The following is a 27,756-nucleotide window of genomic DNA, read 5'->3' as shown; positions in this document are numbered from 1 at the left end:
AGAGGTTTTGGGGTTTTTTTTCCTCTTTTTTTTTTTTGCAAGCTTTTCCTAAAATTAGCAGATATCCCCCTTTATGTGTTGAAGAATTGGACTAGCAAAAATGTTTTAAGATGACACCTGCCACCCATCTTTTTCTTTCTTAACACAGTTCCTAGTGATGTGCATATATTTTTATTTTCTTTAGCGGAAAATAATTATTCATTAGTATACTGTTAATATTTTAAAGAATTTCATTGAAAATACAGATATTACATAAAACTACTGTTGTATGTACTTAAATGCATAACATTACAGCAGTTTTGCCATTCATCAGACTACTTTTTTGTTAATGGCATGAGAAAGTTTGCCATGCATTTGCTACATTAGGTGTGATGAACAGGTGGAGGCTTACTGTGAAATTTGTGTGTCTCTGAGTGCACACAGCAATTAAACTGCTCCTTTTAGAGGTGCTTTGAAGTTAGCTTGGGCATTTATGTTTCTGTGCATCTGTAAGAGAAAATCTCAGCAAAGGAAGAATGCATCACACTGCAGCATGATCTGCATCATACATTAAAACATACAGAAAACAATTCGATTTCACAGCTCACGTAATGTATGGGAGGTGATGAATAGGTTTTTCCACACTCTTGAGTTACTGCGATTACCATTCTCTGCCCTTTGCACTACAGCTCTGATTTTAACAACCAAATGAATAAACGTATACATGCATATGTATGCACACAGAGCTTTTATTCACTTCACATTGTGCTTCAAACGGCCTGGCTGCTCAGCAACGAAGGAGCCCTGCGCTGTCCTGTTGTCTGCAGTGCAATCATCTGTCTCCACTGATATTTCTGGGAGGAGAGGGCACCCTGCACTGCTCGCTCTTCCCTCTGCTCCTCCAAGTTATGGAGAAACACTTAACATGACAGAATTGAACCTCTGTGGGCCCTCTCGGGTAGCAGAAGCTGTAAAGGTAGACCGATTAGGGAGCTGGCATTTGAAAGACTGGCTGGAAGATCACTAATCTGACCATGGCTCAGGATGATGGAAATACCTGCTGTTTTCATGGGTAAGTGCTGCTGGTTTTGCAGTCAGTCACACAAATGGATGAAGCCAGGAGCTGGCTGATAATACTGAATAGCCAGAGAGGTGGCTTCTGCAGGACATTGCAGATACCCCTAGGAACAGCAGTACATCATGCTTCTACATGTGTCCGTGCTTCCTTAAATCTAATTGGAATTACTGCTGGCATAATTTCCTTAGGAAATTAGCACTTTTTTTTTTTTTCAGCTTTGCCATGGTAAACTTACAGATTTCAAGGGTGGGCTCCACCACCTAAGTACATAATGGTACACAAAAATACTCTTAGCAACATGCAAATTAATTTGAAAGTTGTAAACAAACTACCTTCTTTATGAAATTTTGAGTGAGTGTAAAAAGCACCTTGTAAAAGGTCAAACTCATCTGTACATACATGGTTTTGCTTTTACCGTGTCATCCTTAGACCTCGTTTTCCTCTCCCTCAAGCTGGTGACCTGGGTTGGAAAAGCATTGCAGTTTTGGTGCCAGAAGCGATAAGGTGTTTTCTTTGTCCTCAGTTTGGAACCGCATGCATGACATCCTGGGGACTGTGATTAAGCTCATTGACACGAGTGACTGGAACATTTAGAAAGTTGAGTCAGATAAAACATTTATATCCTGGTGCTTTTCTCCTGTGTCTATCCCCGTGCTGCTCCAGCCTCAAATAAAGCAAGTGCGCTGTTGGACAGAGGGTAATTATCGGGGTAGGTCAGGCAGTGGTTGGAGCTGGAGAACCTTCCTGTGGAGTCATCTCACCGTTTTCCTGTGTGGTAATCTGGAAACTTTGTGCCCGGATTCTGGTGTGCACAGCTGGCACCTCAGTCATGTGCAATACAGAAATACCTGTGCTGGGAAAACAGCAAAACCTTAAGTCAAAGCAAGTCTGCTGGCGAGTGCCTCCAGGGCTGTTACTTCAGCAATAACGGGCTGTTTGTTACCCTTGAAACGTTCCCGATCAGAAGGCTCTGTCTCGTTGGTAGGACACGGGCACATACAGCGTGTGTCAAGAAAAGGTAACATGGTTTTAGACAGCACATCTTTCACCTATTTGCCTCCTAATAACCACACGTTCAGGCTACATGCGTCAGGTTTATTTTTAAATAAAAGCATTATCCGTTCATGTCCTGGCGGGGAGGTGACTGTTACCGCCGCTCCTGTCAACGGCTGGCTGCTGGCTCGCCCCCCTCAGCCGAGGCAGCGGCCCGGCGGGCGGGCTTCGCCGCAGCTCCACAGGCAGCGCCCGGCGCGACGCCTCCGCCGGCGCCCGCCTCGGGCACGGCCCGGCCCCGCCTCAGCCAGGCCCCAACGCCCGCTCCAGTCGCATTGCGACGGAGGGAGGGGGAGGGTGGCGCGGAAGCCCCACGCTGATTGGCCGCCTGTCGCCATTTGAATCCCACCAGCCAACCGGCTGCCGAAAGGGCTCGGTAGGAGCTCTGGGATTGGTCCATGCTGAGTTTCAAGAAGGCCAATCAGGGTGCCGAGAAGAGCCGCGGAGGCTATAAAAGGCGGCTGCGCGGAGCGGGGCGGGAGGGCGCGGCCGGTGGGCGAGGCTGTTTGGGCGCTGTGCAAGATGGCGGAGGGTGACAACAACAGCGTCTACCAGCTGGTGAGGGCGGGCGGCGCCGGGAGCACTCGGCCCTTCTGCGGCGGGGAAGGTGCCCTGCCTCCCGGTGGCTGGGCAAGGGATGGCGGCCGCTCGGCTCTGCTGGTGCCGGGGGAGGTGGGGGAGCTGGGCCTACCTGCGCCGCCGCTGCCGAGGGCCGCCTCGGCTCCTGAGCTTGTGAATCGCGGGAGATTCACCTCACGGCGCTCGGGTTTGCTTCTCAAAGCTCTCGTAAGGGATCGGTTTATGCCCTAGGGCCTGGCGGGGGCTGGGGTTGACGAGGCTGCTCTGTGCGTGTGCCTGGGAGCGGGCCGGAGCTCATCGTAATAGTTGGCTCTACCCGATGTGCAGGGCTTGCGCGTAGTATTTGCGTCTCTGTTTCAGCACTCCTTGGCAGTGTTACAAATGCTTCAGCGGTGCAGGAGACTGGTAGGAGTTGGATGATTAGCTTAAATATGCCAAGGGTGGGTTTAAATACTTCAACGCTTAAATAAATATAGGGATATGTATATTTATCTTTGTTGTGGTAAACGGTTGCCGTGGAAAAATTACTGTGAAAGCATCTGAAGGAGTTGGAGAGGGGCAGCTTTTGGAGAGGGGCAGCTTTTGATGGCGTTATTGATGGTTCCTGCTCCCTGCAGCAGGGAGCCGCACAGCCTCAAGATGACGGGGAACTTGCCAGGAGCAGGGGGGTCGAAGGTTCGAATTTCTGCAGAAAAAGTGTGCAGAGCTGTGTTGTCAAAAATGCATAAAGGGATGCCCCTTTCGAGCAGAAGTTCATATTCTCAGAGACTTTCTGTTGTTTGATTAATGAAAAAGCACTTTTGGTGGATGGGCTCTGGAACAAAGGTGATGTTGACAAAAGCTGTTACGTTTTCTCTACCTGGCCCAGTGGGAAAGCAGCTTGTAATGGTTGTCTTTTAGGCAGACAGAGGCAGGCTGCTGTTAATAATGCTGTTATATTCCAGTCTGCTTTACATTAAGTGTTGGTTGTGATGTTAAACACAGACACGCAGGTGTAATAAAGAAAAAGTTTGTTATAAAATATCTCCTGGAGAAATGCAGCTTTTTTTTTTTTCCCCTCCATGTGACAGTTTGTGTCAATACCATGAACTAGACAGGAGAACTGGAAGGTGTTCAGCAGCATGTCAGATAGTTTTCTGCTTTTTCTTTTGTCCTCAACTGTAGTTTTCAAATAGCTTCCAATAGTATCACACACATGAAAACTGCTTTACCATGATAGCTGCACTCAGCTGTCTTTGTTATCCTAGTGGTATCAGGCTTCTCATCTGGGTTAAGCGAGAATGAAACCTGCTCTATCTTTGCACAGTACATGTGCAGGTCTTGGGCAGTGATGGGTTCTGTTCATGGTTACCGGAGTCTTTTAATCCCTGAGATATACCTTGTTCCCCCGAGGGGAAACTATTAAGCTATGTTAAATGTGGAACATCTCAGAGGAACTGCTTAGCAAGCTGATGCCAGAGCAGATAGGGCCTCCTTGCAGAAGATGTCTGGGAAGGAATATTTTATGAAGGGGGTTTAAAGGCTGCCTGGTGACTGTCTTGGGCAACCTGTGGAAGAACTTTACATGCAGTCCAAATGTGGTCAGTTGGGTAACTTTACCGTGGATTCTGGGTTTTTGTCCATCTTCCGCATAATAAAAAATTGGTGTCGGATAGCAACTAGAAAGCTTCAGTTTAATGTGGTAGAGTTGTCTTTGAAAGGACATAGAATATACATATTTAAAATAGTTTTCATGTTGTAATTTTCCAGATGTTGACACTGAAAACTTGAGAGGTTTTTATATAGAGTTTAAAATTTTCTACTAATCTGGGGGGAGGGAGTATTGTAAATGGGAGACTGGGAAAAAACACCTTGGCAAAATCTGGGAGGAGGTATCATTTGGTCTAATAACATATGCTGCTACTTTGTTAGGGTCTTGGCTATATTAAAGAATCATTGCTACGATGTCATAACTTAATGCAAAACTTACAACATTATTAGTAGCTTAGTTACTCAGAAAGGTTTGTGACTGGGGTCTTTAATTATGACTTTTTTTTTTTTTAAGTTACTTGGAGTGTGGGAATTAATTTGATGCTCTGGCAATAATAGAGTTTTCTTTTTCTGTGTAGGCTGCCGAAACTGCTAGCTTGGAAGAGCAGTTGCAAGGATGGGGAGAAGTGATTTTGATGACCGATAAAGTTCTTCGCTGGGAGAGAGCCTGGTTCCCTCTGGCGCTGATGAGTGTTGTTTCCTTCTCTTTTCTGTAAGTAGCTTGTGAAGGGAGCCTAGAATACCACTGTACTTTCATGGCTGGCAGCAAGCCTGTTAAGTAAATTAGTAAGATGTTTTTAAAAGCCTAATAGGAAGGCTTTTACTCCACACCCATTCAGAAACAGAACCTGAACTTTGTTGAAAAGAAAAACCTTAAGTATTGAGAACAGGCAGTAACATGAGTCCCGTCCTGCTCAGAGGGAGGAGAGTGCTTTCTGCAAGAGCTGTTTACCAGCAGTGGTTGCTGTAGTTTTTATCACACTCAGCTGTATGTCCTTTGGTGTGTTCATATTCCTGCTGCTTAGTTAAATCTGGTTATCTCCTTTGGCGTTTTTCCCCAAACCAACAGCAATACCATTATGGAAAGCTTCTTTCCGTAAGGCAAGCTTTCCTATTCTGCACCTTTGCTGTGGTGTTTAGGATGAATTGGTTTTGCACAGCTTTTTTTTTGCATTCTTCGTCCTGTCCTTTGAAAAAGGAGGAAAAGGAAGGCCTGCTGGTAACTTTCAGTCAGCAGGACGGGAGAATGTGGCCTCTCCCTGGATTTGAGATAGAACTGGCTTGCTGGAGGCACTTGTACATGCTTTCACATTACATGGTAGTAGTCAGGCTGACCCCAACCTGCCTTGTACAGATAAGTGTTCATGCCAACTGTGCAGTTTGCCAGTTGCCTTTGGCTTTGGAGTACGGAAGAGAGTTACAAAAATAAATGCTGAACCAGGTGAGGCAGGGATAATCAGTCGTCGGGCTAATAGAGATTTATGATCTTTAAGGGAGGTGAGGAGGATGGAAATCAAATGAAACTGAAAAGTAATTGCATGAACTTCAGGGTATTTTGTTACAAATGATGTGATTGTAGCAGAAAAGGTCATGTGTTGAATAATACTTTCAGGAAATTGAACTACTTTAGATTCTGAGTTGGTACTTCATCAAAAAGGAACTTGGATATTCAACACAGTAGCACTGTGCAAGGTGTATAGAAAGACTGGCCCTGCAATGGGCTGTGTAGTTACTTTTGTTACTTCAGTGTTCAGGAAGTTCTGTTAAGTGCAAATAAGTAGCATGGGGCGCAACTAAGCATTCACAGGCACTTGTAAGATGAGCTAGTTCTTGTCCAGTACACATACTGCTGTGTTAGAGTGATGCACACTTAATATGTGAGACACAACACTGTCCTAATTGGAGATTTATGGCTCCCTGTCCAGAACAGGTTTGGTTAGGTCTCACAGGTGAGACAGAGCAAATGACAGTCCATAGTGGATCTGAATTCTGTGACTTAAGAACCAGCAAGATTAGAGGTTTCATTCTACCTGGTTATTTCCTATATTCACTCACTCGTCCTCATCCCCCACTCAGTGTTGAGTTCAGTAGATGTCAGCTTCTGAGAGAGCAATGGTGATGAATTTTTACTTCTACCAAACTTCATACTATGCTTACAGTATTGTAGGATTTTTTTACCTAATACTTAAAACCCACAACCCTAACACCCACCTCCCCCCCAAAAAAAAACCAAACCAAAAAACCACCAAACTGGTTTTCATCTGTGTTTCTCTGTAATAGTGCTGAAATACTTAAACCTCTTTTTATTAGCAATAGAAGCAAATTTGAATTTTCTTTTTATGTTGGGCAAGAGGATAGGTCTGCTATTTGCAGTCCTGAGCCAGTCTGAATTGGTGACTAAATATGTCTAGCATTTAGCAGTCTGATCATCAAGAAATAATTTATCTCCTTTCTGCAGGATGATCTACTACTTGGACCCATCAGTTCTTTCAGGCGTCTCCTGTTTCGTTATGTTCCTCTGTTTGGCTGATTATCTTGTTCCTGCTCTTGCACCTAGAATCTTTGGCTCTAATAAGTGGTGAGGAAATAAATCAATTAAAACAGCTTCTTGAGTGTGAATAAATCATGAACTTTATAAAAATGGATGTCTGACAGATATCAAATGAATACTTTATAGAGTCATTGTAGAAAGAAATCTGCAATCTCTGTAAGATAAGTGAGAACACTAGTAAGACATCCTTCATTTTTATGTGAACTAAATTTTGAGTTAGAAGTAAGTTAGAATTTTACTGTATCTGCTTTAAGATGACTAATGGATAAATGTTCTTGTCTAATAATGAGCTAACATAAAAGCTGAAGTTATACAGACTGGTGTCAGGTGTGTATTACTTGTGTGTATCACACTGGTATCAGCTTTAAATCAATGGTCTCTTGGTTTGAATGGGGTTGCTCCTGGGAAGTCAATTTGAGAGTCAGTATACGGAAAAATTATGTGGGCAATTGTATTGCAATGCTCAATAAAGATGAGTATAAAACTAAGAAGCAAATGCCAGGGTATGTACCACATAACTTTTTTACTGATGGAAAAATAGCATGGGAGATTTTTTTAAATTTCAGATGAGATCTTGAATTCTTATTTCTGGCTTTTTTCCTTTTAACAAAAGGACTACAGAACAGCAGCAAAGATTTCATGAGATCTGCAGCAGTTTGGTAAAATCTCGTCGCCGAATTGTTGGCTGGTGGAAACGTCTCTTCACGCTGAAGGAAGAGAAGCCTAAAATGGTATTGAGTCCCAGGAGTTCATCTCAAGATTTTGTTTTGTCTTAAGTGTGGCAAGGGACGTGGTTTGAAAAAACAGTTTATTCAGACAAGAACCAGCAGTTCTGGCTGTGACTTAATGCCAGTCACACAGCTTATTCAAACTTGGTGTGGCAAGATACATGACTTGTAATACTGTGCAGTTGGGTGCATACCCTTGATATTAAGATAAAGCTGAACTGTGTTTGTTTGGATAGCTCAGTCTTTGGAAACACAGCTTGTTTCCAGTGTACACAAACAGTCAACAAAAACTGGATCTTGGTGATATGTCAGCTTAGGTACATGAACTACTACTGAGTTTATTGTCCTGAAAACACCTTCAGGTACTGTGTGAGGCTGAGGTTGTGTCAGTGGGAGTGGCGTTGACTCTGAGGGATATCTGGACAGAAAAGAAGTGGCATCCTGTAAAACTGATGATCTGAAAATCATGAGAACATACAACTGTAGACTCTCTAATGTCAGTTTTGACAAGCCTGTGCATAGGTATCGTGTGTGGGAGAGCTGAACTTCATGTTAGTATTATATGTTGAAGTGTTGCCAAATACTGAAGGGAAAGGAGGAGAATTCCCAACAGGTCTGTGATAACTGTTCCCTTTTCATTTTTAGTACTTCATGACCATGCTTTTTTCTCTTGCTGTGGTTGCCTGGATTGGACAGCAAGTTCACAATCTCTTCCTGACCTATCTTATTGGTAAGTGGGCAGCATGCAAAACAGAAGTAACTTTTTGCTAGCTGACTGAAATGGTGTGAGGTGGGTAGGAGCAATTTTTTGAGTGTGGTGATTTATGTTTTTGGTGGTTTTGTTTTTTGTTTTGTTGGGGGTATTTTTAGGTTTATATTTTCCTGTTTAAGGGCTTAAGGGAAGCAAGGAATCACAGGTAACAAGCTTCTTAAAAGGACTGTTAAGTAATATGTTTGGTTTTTTTTTTTTCCCCTCTCTAGTAAGTTTCCTGTTGCTTTTTCCTGGACTAAACCAGCATGGGATCATCACGAAGTATGTTGGAATGGCAAAAAGGGAGGTTAACAAACTTCTCAAGCACAAGGAAAAGAAAAATGAATGAAGACTTAACTGCTGTTCACTCTCATAAAAGGTTTCCTGGGGAACAGTTTTGAGAGTTAATGTATAATTTCAGTAGAAGTTGTATTCCTCACTGGCTTCTTTTTTTTTTTTTTACTGGCTCCCTGATGAAGTGAAAATGTCACTGTAGCAACTGCTGTGGGTTTTGTGTCTCTTGCTGTGCTGACTGGGGTTCTGCAGCCTGTGGCTGATCTTGTATGAAAGATCCTGTCCTTTGATGTACGGAGCCTGTTCAGTGTCTTCACCAAACTAGGAGGCCCTGTGAATAAATACCCAACTTGTCAAACAGCTGAACTGTAATGTGAGATAGCAATTCTGTAGCTGTGTTCCATTCACTGATCAGTAATTTGTGGCTGCAGCAAGTATGAAAAGCTTAAAGTTCTGAAAGCTTACTTTTCTTGGGGGGTTGTTACTACTGATCCTTGTGGAATGGAGGGGACCATTAACTGAGTAAGAATGATGATAGCTGAGGGTGTATATGGAAAGCTGGGGCAGAAGGTGATCCCACTGTCTTACTGAACCTGTTTGCTCTTCTTTTTTGGCTGCATATACCCAATAAGCTATTGAATGGGGGTATGGAATATATAAATTTGTAGTTCAGTTATTTAGCTGTAGTATAAACTTAAACTCGTTGCACTGAGACTGTAGGAAAATGAGTTAAGGTGTGTGTTACCTTAACAGCTGATTGTTTGAAAACCTGCTGTTGTCACGGAGCCATGTAGCATGTTTGGTTTTATGAATGTTGTTGTCTGTAAAAAAGTCAGACAAATATGCTAGGTTCGTGTCTGTAAATAAGCCTGTCTGGACTGTTTGTGCTTTTCTATGACCTCTCCCTCCTTTTTTAAAAACTGAACTTTTTTTTCTTTAAACCGCTAAAACCTGTGTTCATGTTTTAAAAGTTTACTGTTCTAAAATGAACTCTCTTCAGTGTCCATTGTAACTGTTGAATAGGTAAATACAGATTAAAGAGAAACTTCTTTAAGTTCTTTGTCCTTGTTCTTTGTGAATGAACACAAAATTGTGGGAAAATACATCTTTGATTCATGAACTGGAGGTGGAAGTGGTGTTCCAGTGCTGTGGGGTACTCGGTGTGTTTCAAACACCTTATGCTTGAAGTAGCTCTCTGTGAGGAGCAGCACTTCTGTCAGCTGTGGCTGTACGCTGACAGCTCCTGCTGCGGCGGGGAGGGCTCTAACGTCGTCTGCGGTTGGTTAACGCTGGTAGAAGCGGTGGGTGCGGGCACGTTGGACCCAAGGGGTGAAACTCGCGGTCGATCGGCGCTGCGGGAGGCGCTGCGCTGCGCTCTTGTTCCTCCGCCGGGACCCGGGTCCCGCCGCGGCGGCTGCAGCACCCCCGGACCCCGCAGCGCCTCGCCCGCCGCCAAGCGTCCTGGTTGCTATGGGAACCCGGCCGGCGGCGTCGCTCCGGAAGTGCGTTCCGCGGTTCTCGGCCAATGAGGATGACCACGCCCGGCGCGAGCAGCCACCGGACTGGGACTCCAAGTCTCGCGAGAGCTGGCATGGCGCCGCGCGCCACCCCGCGCCCATGGCTCTCCCATAATCCCGCGCGGGTGCCCGGCCTCTTCCTTTTCCGCCATCTTGCTGCACCGGTGAGTGGGGGTGGCGCTAGGTCCCGGTTGCTATCCGCCGCCTCCCGGCGCCATCCGAGCCCCGCGGCCGCCGCTACCCGCCTCGCCGGGGCCGCGAGGGTGCGCCCCACCGATCCCGCCCGTTTTGAGCCGCCGGCGTGCTCCCTAGCGCTCTCTAGAGCCCGCCGAGTGGAGGGTGGGAGGAAGTACCCTCTTGCCTGTGGCTCCGCTCTCCACAGAGATGCGGGGCGGGAGCAGTGGGGCGGGGGCTGGCGTGGCAGCCAGGCCCAGGCCGGGCTGGGCAGGGCTCGGGGGAGCTCGGCTGCGGAGTCTGTGGACTTGGGCGAGTGAGGACCGTGCTGCCTGGGAGGAGGTAGCGGAGGGCTTGGGGAGCGGGCGGTGTGCCGGGCCCTGGGAGAGGAGGCGGCCCTTGGGACGGGCGTGTGGCTGCACTCGCCCCCTGGGCAGCAGGTAGCCAGGTCTGCTCAGCTGGGGGTCCCTGGCTCAGGGGTAAAAGCCTCATGTGCCGCAGGACCTGCCATCTCGGGAGTGGCCCTGTGGCCCCCGGGAGGAGCACCGTCATGGCCAGTTCTGGCAGTGCTCTGGCTCTGTGGCAGGGCGACAGTACCGAGTCATGTCGGGGGCTGTGGTAGTCCAGCTCTTGAGTTTGTCACGAGAATGAAAGAGTTGATGCCTGGTGTCCTTCTCAGAGTGCCCTGTTGTGCATGCATCCTGCAGGGGTTTTGCAGATAAGCAAGCCAAGCAGCAGATACTGTATTTAATAGCACCTGTGAACTACTTTTTGGACAGGGCTGATACTGCGAAAGTGGCTTTTAAAGTCCCAAACGATTCACCTGTGAAAGGTGTCATACCCATGAAATGTTGTCTGGATGGTTGTCTTAAAAATGTTTGTGTGTGCATGCTGATAAAGCCAAGTTCGTGTATCAGATTCCCTAACTTGTCATGATAGTCGCACATCCTCTTGAGCATACCTGGCTATGTGATTAAATCTGTTTTTCAGCCTAAGAATGCTTTTTAAGGTTTAATGTAACTTCCTGTCTCTCTTAGATCTTTTAAGAAGTGTGCTGCTCAGTATTTCTGTGCTGAAAGGCAGGTGTCCGTAACTGCCTCTCCTCTTCCCTGCAGGCACCATGGTGCGCATGAACGTTCTAGCCGATGCTCTCAAAAGCATCAACAATGCAGAGAAACGTGGGAAACGCCAAGTTCTCATTAGGCCGTGCTCCAAAGTAATCGTCCGGTTTTTAACTGTGATGATGAAGCACGGTAAGTGCAGAGTGTGCAGCGCTGGCTCCTCTCCTTTGCGGCTTCTGCGGGCACTGTTGTGTTAAGGGGCTTTTTGGCTAAAAGCAAGTCAAGGTGCTTGAACTAGTTTTGTACAACATAGTTATATTAACGAGTTGAGTTATATTGATGTAGTTAAGTATGACATGTTTGATTTGTCTGTTTGCTAATCTTCTGTAGGTTACATCGGCGAATTTGAGATAATTGATGACCACAGAGCTGGGAAGATTGTTGTCAATCTCACAGGCAGGCTCAACAAGGTAGGATTTGTCTTTCTGGATTCTGTTCTCTAGGAACATGTTTTAATTGATTCATTTTAAATGCTTGTGTGCTCCAGTTCTGAAAGGGAGGTGCTATTTATGGGATCCATGTAACTGAGAGTAATATGGGTGTTATCAGTGGTTATCGAATGCTTGATAATTTTTCTGGATTCCTAATGGTATGGGTGACTAATTAAATTTCTTTTAAACTCTGAATATGGAAGATATATTTTCAGGGAAGTCTGCTTGCAAGTGTGCTGTGTTTCTCTCTCTTTAAAGGCTTTCTGGCTACCTAGTGAGTTCCCACTTTCTTTGATGTTTAAGGTGTCTAGAAGACTCTCTTAAGAGATAGGAACTGAGCTGCTTTCCGGTTGATGTTTGATACCTGTAAGTGTTGAGGAGTCAAGTCTTTCTCCTGCCACTAGATGGGCTTTGCTTGTAGTTGAGGGAAAGTTGAATGTTGTGTTACTTTTTGCTTTTTAAGTTCTGGGGCGTCAGAAGTATTTGTGTGTGTTTTGGATTTTTTTTTTTTTTTTTTAAATGCTTTTGTCTCAAAATACTGAGCTGTCTAGTTCTGTGATGGCTTGCTGTGCATTGGGGTTTCCAGTTAAGCTATTCAAGTGAAAGGTGGCTCTTCAGTGAAGAAATAAGCAAAATTAGATATCGGGTAAAAATTCCTTACTGTGAGGGTGCTGAGGCACTGGCACAGGGTGCCCAGAGAAGCTGTGGCTGCCCCATCACTGGCAGTGTTCAAGGCCAGGTTGGACACAGGGGCTTGGAGCAACCTGGTCCAGTGGAAGGTGCCCCTGCCCATGGCAGGGGGTTGGAACTGGATGAGCTTTAAGGTCCCTTCCAACCCAAACCACTCTATGGTTCTATGAAAATCACTTGGTCAGGACACGTTGGGGGCTATCTCCATGATGAAATTACAGGTGAACATTGCTTGAGTGTAGTAGGCAGAGTTCTGGCACCACTCAAATTCCTAGTGGTATGTGTCTGTAAAAAAAAAAAAGTATGTCAGATTTGAGTATAGTGTTCCCTGAACTCCTGGGATGATTTTGTAACAGATCTTCTGGAGTGCAGCTGGATAGAATGTTTCTCTCAGCAGTTGCAGTAAGGGAACAGTTGTTTGGGTCAGAAAAATGTCTGTCAGTGCAGGAAGGTGTGCTGCTCTTGGGGAGTTAAGATAGTTGGAGCCAGTGAGGTAACTGGAGGCAGTAGTAGCAGTTGATTAGAAGTAGAATATCCCTGAGCAGTCGCAGGATTTCTGATGATGAGGATGCTTAATAATCCTCAGCAATCTATAGTATGCTTTTGTGCTCTCCCAGGCCTAGCCATTATTAGTTTAGCTTCAGCAATGTAAGTGTAAGTCACTCTAAGTGAAGAGGAGGAGGTTGTGAGGAGGAGGCAAGACTGCTAAGGAAATAACAGCTGAGTAGTGAGAGAGTCTTGACTTACCTGAGAGGAAGCGCTGGTGTGTATTGCGGGTAGTGGAACAGACTTCTTAGTACTCTGATCTTTTGCTGCCAAGAATATTTTAATTGCAGTTGTTAAATTCCTTTACCCAGTGAAGGGGAATGACAAATGTGCAAATCCAGTGCATAAAGTTCTTCAGTTTGTAATGGAATTCTGTTTTACAGTGTGGTGTAATCAGTCCCAGATTTGATGTTCAGCTGAAGGATTTGGAAAAGTGGCAGAACAACCTGCTGCCTTCACGTCAGTTTGGGTGAGTATGGGGAAGAGTTAAATCCATGTTGTATGTAAAAATGTGTGGGGGTTTTTCTTACAATTCAATACTGTGTGAATTAGACTTGCCTGACACCTTTCCTCTCTCATCAGTCTGGAGGTAGATACCAGTCTAAAAATCAATCTTCCATATAAATGCTCTTTTTAACCAGTTTTAAAGGGCACTGATAAGCAAAGCACTATTTTTGCTTGGCTTTGGTAAATCCTGGTCTTACCAGTTCTATAGTTTACTGGGAAAATGGGACTTCTTTTACACATTTCAGTATCTGAAGGGGGCCTACAAGGATGCTGGAGAGGGGCTCTTCCTCAGGAACTGTAGCAATAGAACAGGGGGTAGCGGATTTACACTTAAACAGGGGAAGTTCAGGTTAGATATAAGGAAGAAGTTCTTTACTGCGAGGATGGCGAGGCACTGGGAACAGGTTGCCCAAACAAATGGTAAATGCTCCATCCCTGGCAGTGTTCAAGGCCAGGTTGGACAGAGCCTTGGGTGACATGGTCTGCTGTGAGGTGTCCCTGCCCATGGCAGGGGGTTGGAACTAGATGATCTTAGGTCCTTTCCAACCCTAACCATTCTATGATTTTAATTTTATTGATGGCCATATGTAGGTAGTTAAGGTATGGCGGCCGGAAGATATCGCGATGTACGGAAAGAGAGAGCCCCTCCCTAGGTACTCTCACAAGCCCCATAGCATGAAGAGGGGAATTGTGGGGCTAGGCTGGACAATACCATAAAAGGTAAAAATTGTTAACCTGCCCTTCTGATTGGGTCAGAACAGGTACTTCCGTGTGGCCGAAAGGTATAAAACACCTGCTGTTGTTTAATAAAACGCTATTTGGTCATCCTCCATATTGGTGTCTGTGATCTTCTAGCCCTAAGCCAGGGGTTGGCTTAGTTCTGCAAGTCTTGGCTGAAGCAACGCAGCAACAGCCATATATAGCAGGGGGGAGGAGTGCTGTAAGTTACCAGGTCAATGGAAGTAAGCTATACTAGTTTAAATTAAACTTCCTGATTGTGTATAAATTGATTAGATATCAGGTGATGAGAAACTCAGAGCCTCTGTTAAACAAACCTCCACAACATAGGAAATCTTCCTGTTGTGCAGTGTATTTTTCTTTCCCAAAATTCACTGAGTCAAATCTTGGGGAAGGCAGAATAGTGTTTACAGTGGTGGAACAAGGGGTTCTCAGACCTGAAGCAGTATGGGTGAAGTAGGCTGGTAATCCAGATGTTGGCATTAGCAATGGCAAAGGCTGCTTCACATGTCAGTCCAGATCCAGGTACTCATCTGTGCTCAGAACACGGAGAGACAGTGTCTGCCACCATGGCAACTCTGCCTGCTCTGAAGAAAAATGTCTTTGTAAAATAGAATTAGATTTTGCCTAGAAACTGTAGAGTTGCTGCTACAACAGCTGAACTGACTTACAGTGGGAACGTGCAAGAAGACATCTTGCTGAGACACAAATGTTTGGCGAACAGAAGCTCATGGGTGTGTTTTGTGCACTGCAGAGTTGTACTTGTGAGAGGAGTTTTCTCTCTCACTGTCTGAGAACCTGACCTTCCTTCCATTAGGCCCTTTCTTAGAGAAACAGATCTTGCTGTTGTAATGAAAATTACAGACATGAATGTGACATGAATGTGACATGAATATACATAGAGAAATGAAGTTAGTGTTGTCAGCTCAGCAGGAGCGTAGGACAGAACCATAAACTGAACATTTGTTCTTTCTTCACAGGTACATTGTTCTGACAACCTCAGCTGGCATCATGGACCATGAGGAGGCTAGGCGAAAACACACAGGAGGCAAAATCCTGGGATTCTTTTTCTAAAACTTGTAAAAAAAGAGGATACTAATAAATTGTTCAAACGGACTCTGGTGTTTCCAGTCGGTATTTTAATGACTTCGAACACTACCTGCGCTAGTGTTTTAACAGACAGCTCTTCAGTAGTACTCAAGTTCCAACTTCAGAGGACGTTCGGGTTCCACACCGTCCCCGGTCCTAACTTTTATTTCTGTTTATGATATAACCTGCTTTCAATAGTTACGATTTGAGGGACAGTTGCAGGTCACTGTACAGAATGGCCTCAACAGGGGAGCTCTTGTGCTAAGCTGTGTACTCGCTACTATGCTGTGTGGTCACGTCTCGAGTGTTAGGTATGTGTGTCTCCAGTTACATATATGGGACTCTGTAGTTTTGCCCTTTGGCTAAGTAATAGAAGATGCCTTGCCAGAAGGTATTTCCTGGTTATGTTTTAAAAGGTTATAAGATGTAGGACTGTAGAGTAATTAAGATGGTTGAAGTTTGATTTCAGATCACAAACTCGTTCCTCATCTTGCAGCTAAGGAGTACATGAGAGGTGAATTTTTTTTTTCTTCAGATTTCTACTTTGAAAGTCCTTTGAAACAGGCATTTTGAATGGGGTAGTTGCTGTGCAGCTGCTTTGCATCTTGCATGAAGATGTCACTGTTCAGGATTTCTTTAAGTTTCTGGAGCGGGGCAGTAAGCATATGTGAACTTGCAGGTAGTGAGTATGAAGTATTGAATGAGTTGCTCTTTGTTTCAGGCAGCTGATGCATGAGAGTATAATGTACTTGATGCAGAAAAATCAACACCTTTCAAAGTACGAGAGCAGGTGACTGGCTGAGCTGCTTGCAGATTGTGGAGAATGGGGAGCAAGCTTCCGGGCGATTGCATTGTCCTTTAACAGCAGCTGGAAATCCCTTGCTTTGCTTTGTTTGGAGTCTGTTGGGAAGGAGCCTATTGAAATGTAGCAAGCCTGTTTCACCATGCTGTGAAACAGCTGTTGAATTGGTGGTTCTCATGATACAAACAGTTGGAAACAAGTTTCCTTCTTGGCAATATGCCCTGATGCTTGATACATATAGTTGCTCAAGTCAGAGGGGTTGTACTGTGAAGGTGACATGGAGAGCCTTGGGGTGGAAGTGACTTCAGGTACAAAGTATTCATAACTATGTAACCTGTTGCAGGGCAGTCTGTTACTTGTTAGGGAGAAAAGGAGAAGATGCTGCTGCTGGGCAAACAGGTCTTGACTCTGTAGGCAAGCAGCACAGTCTCGTCTGCGGTGGCTCTTCCCTCAGGAGCGAGGAGCCAGCAGCAGAGCTGTGGAAGTGTTTACGCTGGGTGTTGTGGGATGAATGCCAGCATCCTGTACCAGACTTGCACCGTGACTGAGAAGAGCAGGGGAATAATAAAACTCACTACTTCAGCTGTTTTGTGTTGGTCACCTGCAGGTTAAGATCACAGAATGTGGATTGCAGGTGGCAGCAGAACACTCAAATGTGATCAGTACAGTTCTCAGTTTGATTTGAAGCAAATTTTCTTAGCTGAAGATAAGGATCTGTACCTTGAATTACAAAGAGTAGTTGGAAAGTCAGAAGTCTGCCCTGACCCGTTTTTTCTTGTCAAATGAGCTCTTTTGTTACAGGGGATTTTTTTTATCATTAATGGAGATAATTCCACAGTACTAAGAGCTGATACAGACCTGAGCTTTTGTATTTCTTGCTCAGAGTAACCCTGAAGATCACATCAAGATTCCACTGTTCCATCTTGACTCAATCCAGAATAGAACACGAGTTTCTGATACGTGGTTGAAGAAGGTCAGTGACACTTTAAGGCTTCCTTTAGATGAATTTACTATGGCTTCAAGTTCCCTCCTGGTCTGACATTCATGTTTTAAACCAGTTTTATACAGGACACACACATCAGTTCTGAACCAGTTACCTGTGTATGTGCTTCCCCACCACAGAGACTTCCGAGGTAACAGGATTTCTGATAACTCTGAGTTGGGAATAGACTGTTAATTTATTTCACAAGCCAGACCAAAGACTTTTGTAGGATTATTAAATGGAAATTAGAGCTTCAATGTAAAAAGAATGACTTGGAGCATGCAGCAGCAGATGCACCATTTCCACAGCACAGCTAACAAGTGTGACTACTCGCTGGCTCTCCGCAGCTAATGTGAGTTCATCAGATGATCTCCGAGCTTGTGTCTCACTGATGAGAGCTTTACTCCTGGGCAGCTGCTGCTGGCTGAGATCTCAGGAACTCCTGAGGTGGGACTTGGGAGCTGACAGGCAGGATTAGGACATGCTATGCAACACAACTGCTTTAAATCCATTTGCAGGAATTCTTAATTCCCAGACATGTTTAAATCTGAAAGTGGTTTGTTGGGTTTTTTTAAGTGTCGGTGCTGTTTTGTGAGCTGCGGGAATGTGCCTTGGGAAAGCAGTTTGTGGGTAGAAGTTAACTGTCATTTTGGGTAATAAAAGGAGTAATAGGGAGAGGTGAGACGGAAAGCCGAAAGAGCAGTACAGGTTGCAACTGGCAGTGAAGGCCAGGTGTTAGTTTAGAGAAGGTGTTTGGTAGCAGTGGAGCAGAGGGGGAACGCTGGTGGCGGAGGAGGCCCCATGGGACGGGGCTGCTGACCTCTTGTGGAGAAATCTGGGAGGGTGGGTGGCTGCTCGGGAGAGCATCTGTGCTGCAAACAACCCCTGGAATTACCAAGCTTTCCCTCTGGTGCTATCCTGGATACCTGCAGTCTAACACTGAACGAGTCTGGAAGAGGTGTGTCACCTCCATACCCTTCCAGATGTAGAGAGAAGCCTCGGCATTTTGGCTGGAGGTCTGCTTCTGCTTGCTATGCCAAACCTCAACACCTAGGTTGTGTGAGCGCAGCCGCTTGCCCAGCTGTTGTGCTGTAGGGAGGCTTGTTAGCGTATGGATAGTGCATGGTGATGCTGTGCTGCCTGTAGTCCCTTCTTACCTGCTCGGCTGAGCGCAGGAAGGTAAGTGTCAGTAGTCCTAGTCGCAGGGGGTGAAATGGGGTCAGAACTTAGTTGCAGTTATGACAAGTATTTATTAAGTTAGAAGTAGTTGGGAGAGGGTTGGTGACCGATCTGCGGGGTACAGCCTGGTCTCACTTCTCTTGTCAGATACATGATCAGTACTTCAGATACCGATTACTTATGCCACTGTTTAAGAACAGGATGAAACATTGTTCAAACCGCATTATCTATTTATTGTTGCAGTAAGAAGTTGTCAGCAGATGGCAGCATCCGACTTCGAGGGCGATCTGTGAGAGAGGCGTCCAGTGAGGCTTTGGCGTTGCTGGCATCCCTGGGGTCCCTGCTCCTTCCGCAGAGCTGAACACTCTAACTTCTCCTGTGCTCTGGCCCACAAAGAGAATTTGTTCTTGTCTTTGGTGCAACAGAGCCTGGTTTAAGATAATATGGGAGGTGAGGTAAGCGTGGATCTTCGAAATACCCCAACAGGGTAAGAAGCCTGGCACGTAACAGTGGCTTCACTGGAAAATACACTTTCTCCTTCTCATCCTTTCAATTTGTTTTCTACAACAGGTAATTCAATCAGATCCATTCCCCTAGCTGGAGCATGTGTTTTGTTTCCCGAATTCATGTGCCAATTACTTGCACCAGAAATGCAAGCAGTAATTAAACCTGGATCTCCAGTGTCTGAACAGTTATCTTCTTGTCTCTTTTTGCCTACCAAACTCTAGATGCAAGCCAGCAATGACAGACAAGGATGTGTGTGGTGGTGTGGCAGACAACAAAGGGAGAAAATGGGCTGAAGTGGTAAGCGAGGCTTTAGAACTTGCTCCAATGGATTTTGCACCAAGTAGTTATTTCACAGCAGTGAAAGAATGAGGAGATGCTCATGGTTGGTTCCTGCCTACAGCATGCAGGAACAGGGAGCATGGTGATGCACAGGTCAGGATGTGCAGATAAGGCTGATGGTAGAGGATAGAAGACACCATTTGTTTCTAAAGGATCTGGGGCTGCCCAAGCCATTACTTTGGGGGTTTTAATTAAAATTACATGCTCTGAAATAACAAGATTTTTTTGTCTTGCCTAATGCTATTTAGTTAACTTAGATTTAAGACGACTATTGTTCAGTGTCTGACTGCCAATTAATGCAAACATCAGGCTCCCAGTAAATAGCTGGGTGGATTTAACCACAGTTTAGTCCAGAGGACTATTCTAGTAGAGCCAAGGAGTTTCAGCAGCTGGTGGCCTCTGTTCTTGCTCCTGCCTCTGATGCTTTCTCTGCTCAAGAGCTGGCACTTAACTCGTGCAGTTCTGTTTTAAAAGAGAAGTATCTGTTTTTCTGTTCACCATCTCCTTGCTCTGGTATGTTCTATTTTGACTATCAGCTCATGACCTGGATTAATTTGGTCTTGTTTACAACTATTTATACAAAAAGAGAAGTGCTGACATAGCAAGTGATGAGAATAACTGGGTGGACTTTATTGCTTGATATGCAAAGGTGCATGTTCTGCTGGGGGAGAAAAAAATCCATTGACCTCCTGTTCTTCTCAGGCAAAGCAAATGAGGATGTCTGAAGGCATAAAACTTTCTGCTTAGTTTGCAGTTAATCCAGTTTCACTTATTGTATGAGATATGTAAGGATAATCTCATAAAAGCACTAGAAACAGAGGAGAACATATACAAAGAAATGTGGTTGTGGTGAAGGTAATGAGAGTTTTGAGCTTTGCTAGGACCACTCTTACTGTAATTGGGTTGTCCTGATACCCACCGTTACCTAGCTGTACCCATGGTTTTGAAAGCTGTCCTGGTGTTCTTGATCTGACTCTGCTGGGTTTAGCAACCTTCCTGCTCAGTGTGTGGCTGCTAACATGAACCTGTATATATTTATATAGAGAGCACAAGTTAAAATCCGTACTATTGGCGTGCTGGGAAGCACAGGACACCGCATCTCATCAGTCTTGTGACTGGCTTGAGAACAGTGAATGCTATTGGTGCAATTGTGCTGGTGGGATGGACATATGCCTTTGATTTGGGATTAAAAGGGCAGCATTCAAGTTCCAGGTCTATCTTAGTTCCATTTTATTGAAAGTTTTATCTGCTAGTGCTGCAGTTAATCATTGTGCACGCATTCCTGTAGCATTGTCTACTTTTGGACATGCTGCCCTAGCAGGGAATGTGACCCCTCCTAAACGTTCTGTCTGCCAAGGAGGTACTTTTCTTCACAGTTTGGGGATGGTGGTGTGTGAGAGCAAGCCATAGAAACAGGGAGTGTTCCTGCTACTCTATAATCCATTGCTATTCCCTCTTGGGCCTTAGTTGTTTATAACCAGGAATTAATTTGTTTCATATTTCATTCATTTTATTTATTGTTCCTGCTCTGTGAACACATCATGCTACACAGAAAACTGTTTTTCCAGAAGCTTGCAATCCCCTGCCTGTGATCTCTAGGTGTCTCTCTTGCCCTAACATAAGAAAATAAGAAAAAGGCAGGAGTAGCAAAATACTTAGTATGTGATCTTGGGTAGAAACATGTGCATGCATCACCCTTCTGTCTTCATCTCCCCAGCTAGATTAGAGCGGGATTTGCCCCTTCCATTGTGGGAAAGAAATGTGGCTTAACCATTCTTCTTGTCTTCCACTGATGCAAGTAAATTGTGCTTTCAGGCTGTAAGCAGGAAGGAGCAAGGATTATATCTGGGAGCAGGAAGAGAAAAGCAAGTGACGAGTGAGGTTAAAAGAAAAGCTGCTGCTGAAACCCACCTCTGGGGTACTTTCCCAGTCTCATTAGCTCTATGGATGGAGCCTAATTGGTGTTTGGTCCACTGTTTTGTGCAGTTTTAAAGAGCAAAGTCCAGGGACATCAATGAGAACTTTAGGTTTTCAGTATCTTTACAAACCAGGCCTTCAACCATATGAATGAAAAAGAAGGAAAATGAAAGGATTTTCTTTTCCTTTTTCTCCCCACACCTCTGCAATTCACATGCATGGTTGTCTCCTCACTTGCAATAACATGCCCAGCTGTATTCTTGCATAACAGGATCCTCGACATATAATCCACAAGTCTGCGTGAGCTGGTAATTAGTGCTGGCCCTCATTCAGTCCTTGGGATTCATTCCTTAGCACAGCAACATCAGCCCCTCAGTTAAGCATCTGTGCTCCTCAGATTTGAAACCATTTTTACCAGACCCGGGCGGGCTGTGGGTCATCACTTGTGTTTGTGTGGTGTGGATGGGCAGGTGGACCTGTCCCTCTTGGGCAGCAGTCAAAGCCTTGCTTGTTTCCCACCACTGGTGGAGGATTTCTGACTCAGTTCTATTTCCAGTTTAATGTGAAAAATGGTTATAGTTCAGCCCAGGTAGTGGGAGTTTGAGCTTGGTGTGATGCCTTACTGCGTGTGTGAAGCACCGTGAGGCGGAAGATGAGATGTGTGTCATAGGACCCCTAAATTCATCTGCTACCTGCCAAGCAGACGTTTGCTCTGGGAAGGAAGCAAAAATCGTGAGAATATTTTTAGCTCTGAAATACTCTTCTTGAATGACATTTAGTCCTCGCCAGCCTTTGATGAGCACAGAAATAGTCCCTCAAGGGAGCGACTGAAGGTGCCTGGATCGGCTGCTGGCAGCCCCTGGTGTGGCTGTGGGAGCGCTGGGGCAGCTCCCAGTGCAGCAGTCACCCACAGACATCACCTAACGCAGGGGCTGGGTGAGAGCAAAACGCATGCGGGGTGGCAGGGAGCTGGGGTACAGGAACGTGTCTGAGCATGAATGAAAATTACTCTGAGCCTGTTTCCTCACAGAGACCCAGTCCTATAGTGTGTCGCATGGAGCTGAGAAACACAAGCCCATTGCTTGCCAGGCGTCAGCCCTCTTCCCATGCCCATGTGGGAGAACCCATCTTGCAAACTGGTGAAATAAAAACCCAGTGCTGATAGGTGGTGGCTCCAGAAATAGAAAGGTACAGTGATAGCAGATAACACTCCCTGATAGCTGAAATTAAATGAATTAAACTCTACAAAAGTGTGCTTTAATTGCTAACTCTCTCCTGTCTGCTTAAATCACTAGAAATAAAGGTCTCCTCTTTAGTGATGAGCAATTCCAGGCAGAACAGACATGATGGGGGAAACATGTTTGGAATAAATACTGATGTGAATGACACTTATTAGCTACAGTGTGGCATATTTATTTCTCTGTAGTTAGCATAATAACACAGCTTGAAATGAGAAGGGTTCTTTTACTCGTGTGTGTGTGTGCGTGCATAAAAATAACAATGGATTGTTATGGGCAGAACGCAGATGATTTTCCTGTCTCTGCAATTAGCACCGACATTTGGATGGCATCATTTGCTGTGGGAGATGAGCAAGTGGCCGAAGCACGGCTGTGCTTTGAGAAAACCCTTCCCTTCCTTGTATCAAACAGGAGACAAGTGAGACAACAGCCCAAGAGGCCAACTCCTCTCCCCCATCTCCATGCCCAATAGTTGCCTGCTGTGGTGACTCTGCTGTGCTTTTCGGTGCCTCAGCCCTGACAGTGAGCTGTGGCTGGAGTGGGAGGGGAGTGGAAACACCCCAATTGTCTCACAGGAATTTAGATGCAGATGTGTGGGTGGTGGGGTGAAAGCTTTATTGTCTTGTGAGGAGTTGGGTGCTCCAAGTGGAGATAGGCGATGGAGATAAGGTTCAGTGTGCAGGTTCGCTGCCTTTCTGCTGGTGGGAACCTGCTCATCATCTTCTTGCCCTGCTTTTCTGTGCTTGTGTGCTGGGTGCTTTCAGGTGCCCCCATACCTGGCGCTCTTAGCTGGGAGTGGTGGTGGAGGCTCTGCAAGGAGGCACTTTTGCTCATTTGCCCGGAGCCTGCTCCATCATACTGGCTCTGTCAGGGTCTGGCAGCCTCACTGCTGCCGGGCCCCTTCCCATTTCATGGGGCTTGGGGTTTCTCACCCTCAGAGAGAAGTGCTTCCCACTATGAGTGCCATTTCTTCCCCAAGTTTCAGGAGGGAGGAAGACAGGGAAGAAGGAAAGGCAGGAAGGCAGGCAAGCTTTGCTGAGGGTCTGTGTGTTGGGCAGACACTGGCTGCAAGCTGGCATGAGGTGAAGGGCCCCCTTGCAACAGCTTCTGGACTTGAGTGGTTCAGCAAGCATCATCTTTGAGTTGTTGCTTTGCAACAGCAATAACATTTCTCATCTCTTCTGCAGATGTTTCAATGTAAGAACATGTGGAAATGGACAATCTTGGACCTCTACTGTCCTGTTTAAACCTTGAGGGAAGCTGGCTGGTGGATTTCAGAGCTGTTTGGGGAAGGGAAGAGAACCAGGAGGACAAAATAAGGGACTGAGCTCTGTTTCCTTGAGAAAAATCATGAGACATTTCCAATGAGGAGCCAAGAGGTTCTCAGGTCGGCTGTGAATGCTGAGTACTGTCTCAGAAGCTGTCTTGGAAGCCTTTCCATTGAAGGGAATAATTATACTGTGGCAAAAGTATTTACTTGCCAGGTATTTGCCTGCCTTATTTGTACTGTATTCTTCCACTGCTGAAATAGAAGATGAAAAACCTTAAGACATATGCCTGGGAGTAACAAACTTTCCATTCTTTCTAAGTTCACTTGATTGAGTGCTTGGTTTAGAAATACCATAAAAGTGCCAGCCCATAGCTTGAAATATCTCATTACCAGGTGTCAGGCTGCTTATAACTTTCACTCAGGGATTGTTGAGGGCTTTTTTCCTGTTGGTCTTCTAATGAAAATGCCAAAGGGGGGAAAACTATTACAAAAAAATAAAAAATGCTGCTTTGATTGAAAATAAAAATGCTGAGGCAGCAGTAGCGCTCAGTAGTGCTTGCTCTATTGTATTGCCCTGACTATATATTATTTCCAAGCCTGTGGGATATTGTATGGTGTGAGAGTCTTGTACGGGCACGGACCTGCTGGGAGATATTGCAGAGCTGAGAGATGAGCAATAGAGGGACCTGACAAGGAGGAAGGGAGGAAAAGCTCAGATGCTGAGGTTACAGCACTGAGTTGGTTGAAGCCACAAAAGTGTCCCCTGCAGGGCATGGGCAGCAGGGTCAGCTGAGGGGACAAGAACCTTATTGCACCTTTTGTGTTGCTGGTGACCTGTGACAATGTGATGACACTGTTTTAATGCTCTTGCCTTCTCTTACAGCGTTGTCTGCTCCTTTATCTTTGGGTGCGAGTGCAATAAGTGATGTGAAAGAGCTTATGGTATGCCCTGCCAGCGAGAGGCCACTGTGGACCTGTAAAAGGTGGCTGAAGAAGCAGCTGAGAACTGATGGTCGAAAGCATGAGTAGGCAGCAACGGTGTTGGGAAGGAAATGTGGGGAAGGCTAATGCAGAGTGCAGCTGGAGAGGCTGAGGAACGCATATCTCCTCTGCCTGAAAGGAGGGGGAAGGTGTTTCTCTGGTGATGTTATTCATGGTTGGAGATTCACGTGGCATCTTCAGAAGCCTCCTGTCATGGAGAAAATGATGCTCTGGAGGACAGTCTTGGCCAGGTCCAGCTTGTATTGACTTTGGGTGGCATCAGGATCTGTCTTTAGTTCTGGTCTTCACTAGTGCTTCCCTATTGCCTGAGCATCTCCCAGAGCTGGCAGCAGAAGTGATGGTTTGAGGATCTCCCTGTCGTGCTGTTTAACGTGCTGGTAAGGATGGAGGTGTCACAGCTTGTGGACCAGCACCCGAATGTGCTGGCTGCTGGGAAGCCTGTCATCCCATTGCTGTCTCTCAGTGAGCCGTGCCCTGGCACAGGAATGTCCCTGCTGCCTGGGGCATGCACACAGAGGTGCTCAAAGACACTGCAGTACCACCCAGGAGGTTACAGTGCCCCAGAACTGCCTGCATTTGGGGGAGGTTTCTGTGGTCCTCTCCAAGATTCAGCTGATTGCTTCTTCAGGCCTGCCAGAGGCTGCAGTCCCCTCCTTACAGCAACACTGGCACTTTCCACAGCAGGGAAAGGGAAACTTGGAGACGTGGCAACCAATTTGCAAATAATAAAACACTTAAAGCTATATGAAAAGCATCTTGCATGGAAAATCAGACAGGGCAGGAAAAACAGCACTTACTATCAACATAATGCAGCTGAGAACTCTTTCTGAGAGATAATCATCTCTGACTCCAGCAGTAAAAATAAAGGACAAAAGCTGGAAGAAGCCAGAAAGCACAGTCGTGGGAGTGAATCTGGGTGAAATGAAAATTAAAAACACAATGAAAGGCATAGAATTGCCTTAAGTAAAAACAGAGCTGTCTGCCTAGAACAACAACTGAGATTATATGGGAAGCACATGGGGGTGTGGGGAGCCAGGCTGAGCGTGGGGCTGCAGCGGGGCTGGTGCTGTGCCAGTGCTCAGCTGCGAAGTAAGGGAGGGGAAAGAGCCCCTGGCTACGCCTGAGAAACGTCCAGGTGTCCCTCACAGTCTAGGAGACATTCAGGTTCTTGCTTTTAGCACCCAACCTGAAGGATAAAGTAATTTATGGTCTGTCTGAAGGATAATGGCTGATCCTGGCCACTGCCTGCTTCTGCCTGGTGAAGCTCATCCCTGAACTGCTGACCTTTAAATGGACAGCATGTGCTGAAGTGGCCTTCTACAGCAAATCTCAGCGAGGCTCGCATTTAAAGGTCTGTGCAAGTCAGTCCTCATCCAAAGCTCAAACAACTGAACGGAAGATTTCCACTGGCACAGATCCAACCCCCACCAGGCTGTGATGGCTCAGAGAGGCAGAGCTGCCAGCTGGACCCGGTTGGGAGTAGCCCATGGAGTTCATTATTGTCCCTGCTATGTGAGAGCACGGTCTTACGCAAATCAGAGCCACAAAACTGGGCTCTAAATGTTGTTTCCCACTCCAAAATGCCATTTGGAGACCTACATTTAAAAATAGGTATTGCTTTTTAAGTGCTACAGGAGATGCACAGCCTTTTACCGAAGGATGCCGACGTATGGTGTGAATACATATGTCTTGTGACTGTTTCAGGCTGAGCTTGATGGATTTGTTACACTAAGTGTCATAAAAATCAAACTGCTCAATGAACTATCTGCTATTTCCCACAACACCAAGAAAGCACCTGGGGCCCTTTTGCTCCCCATAGACAATGGCACACAAGGGCTTATGCACCTCTCTTGCTCTGGTGCTGCTGCTGGCTGCTCTCTTCCAGAGATGCAAAAAAGAGACTCCTAACTACATGCTAATTACATTTTCAAAGCTTCAGCTGATGTTAAAATGATTCAACCATTGCCTGAACTCACATACTTCTGTTTGTTGCCTTTTGTGTGCTGTGTGTAGCTTTTCATATGACTCTGCCTATTTTCTACCAAAATCATGGTTTGGGAGCTGCTGTACGACAAAGGATGTTTTTATCCTTTTTGAAGACCTTTTGAGTTATCCTTGGCCCCAGCTACCTGAAATACAGATTCATGCACATATATTCTGTCTGCAGGCAAAGAACAGAGGCTGGAATAGACTTTACAACTGTGGTTCTTAAATTTTATAAGTCAAAGGGCTGCCTGACCTTCTGGGGGAAAACAAAATGCCTGGGAACCATCATATCTGATGCTTCCAGCCTGGTGTCCATTTATGACCAAGTAACTTCTTTATAGGATATTTCTTTTACTAGTTTCGCTTGCCCTTTTGTTTACTTGCTTGTCTTGGTGGGAATGTGCTCAGTAAATGTCTTTGTCTCTCTTCATGGGTCACTGGTGTCTCACCCAGCACCCTTGGGTCTATACTGAATGTGGGTCTTCAGCCCTTGTGGCCTCTGCCCCATCAGTCTTAATGTGGAGCCTGCTAAGCTGAGGAAAACAGTCACTTCTCTGCAGATGGTGTGATGAAATTAGTCCTTTTCTTAGTTTTTCTTGTTTTCTTGGACATGCTCAGCCCAGCGCATTGTCTGATACTGAAAAAGTGTTCTCAAATTCAGTCCATCACAGAATAAACGCACCATGTACTTTTATGAATATGGAACACAACAAGTGATTGACTTGGCTTTTCCTGGTTTACCGCGCACTGGTGAGGACCCCAACTTGGAGCAGGGTCCTTGAAGGTGGGATTCATTGGGAATGAAGGGAAGGAGATGGGAAGACCCAGATGGACTTTGCTGGTGTTTCCAGACCCAGGGTGCTGCTCGCGCAGCTGACCAGGGCTGTCAGCTAGGGCAGGCTGCAGCCATCTCTCTGCAGAGATAAGTGGGGTTTTGGGTTCCCTGTGCAGGAACTGGTGCTTCCAAAGCCAGGCCTATCGGTGGCAAAGCAACACCCAGGTTTGCTGCTCCCAAAGGCAAGGGAACAGCAAGGCCTGGAACCATCTTGGCCTGGTGTGGAGGGGCCAGGCTGGGGGGCACTGGGCTGCCCTCCCAGGCATTTTGGGATCTCTCCCTTTGCCAAGCTCCTTTCCTGGTGCCTTGTCATTGCCTGTGGTCTCAGAGATGGGCCAGGCAC

At 45.8% G+C, this 27,756-nt stretch overlaps 2 protein-coding genes and 1 long non-coding RNA gene across 7 annotated transcripts; all 3 read left to right on the top strand.

Moving 5' to 3' along the window:
- The first annotated feature begins 2,548 nt into the window (after positions 1-2,548).
- Positions 2,549-9,597, top strand: ARL6IP1 (ADP ribosylation factor like GTPase 6 interacting protein 1). Of its 2 annotated transcripts, none has more exons than XM_030481478.1 (6): positions 2,549-2,668; positions 4,798-4,931; positions 6,678-6,797; positions 7,384-7,501; positions 8,144-8,228; positions 8,480-9,597. In XM_030481478.1, the coding sequence occupies exons 1-6, from the start codon at positions 2,633-2,635 to the stop codon at positions 8,596-8,598; spliced, it is 612 nt and encodes a 203-aa protein (XP_030337338.1). In that variant the 5' UTR covers positions 2,549-2,632; the 3' UTR covers positions 8,599-9,597. The 2 variants fall into 2 exon arrangements, with proteins under 2 accessions (XP_030337338.1, XP_030337339.1); XM_030481479.1 differs by lacking the exon at positions 2,549-2,668 and adding an exon at positions 2,756-2,849.
- A 532-nt stretch (positions 9,598-10,129) lies between these two features.
- RPS15A (ribosomal protein S15a) lies at positions 10,130-15,383 on the top strand. Of its 3 annotated transcripts, none has more exons than XM_030481482.1 (5): positions 10,130-10,224; positions 11,350-11,487; positions 11,686-11,765; positions 13,406-13,491; positions 15,248-15,383. In XM_030481482.1, the coding sequence occupies exons 2-5, from the start codon at positions 11,355-11,357 to the stop codon at positions 15,339-15,341; spliced, it is 393 nt and encodes a 130-aa protein (XP_030337342.1). In that variant the 5' UTR covers positions 10,130-10,224; positions 11,350-11,354; the 3' UTR covers positions 15,342-15,383. The 3 variants fall into 3 exon arrangements, with proteins under 3 accessions (XP_030337342.1, XP_030337343.1, XP_030337341.1); XM_030481483.2 differs by having other exon boundaries at positions 10,193-10,576; XM_030481481.1 differs by lacking the exon at positions 10,130-10,224 and adding an exon at positions 10,533-10,550.
- Positions 15,384-16,718: 1,335 nt separating this feature from the next.
- Positions 16,719-27,195, top strand: LOC115606115. 2 transcript variants are annotated; one of them, XR_003990818.1, is made up of 4 exons: positions 16,719-17,131; positions 18,563-19,123; positions 23,508-23,804; positions 24,474-27,195. It is a non-coding gene; the product is annotated as an uncharacterized LOC115606115 (long non-coding RNA). The 2 variants fall into 2 exon arrangements; XR_003990817.2 differs by lacking the exon at positions 16,719-17,131 and having other exon boundaries at positions 17,607-19,123.
- The last annotated feature ends 561 nt before the right edge of the window (positions 27,196-27,756 follow it).

This window comes from Strigops habroptila, chromosome 4, assembly GCF_004027225.2.
Source record: "Strigops habroptila isolate Jane chromosome 4, bStrHab1.2.pri, whole genome shotgun sequence".
Classification (NCBI taxonomy): Eukaryota; Metazoa; Chordata; class Aves; order Psittaciformes; family Psittacidae; genus Strigops; species Strigops habroptila.
Note: the sequence above shows the minus strand (reverse complement) of the source record. Positions and strands in the feature narration are given on the sequence as shown.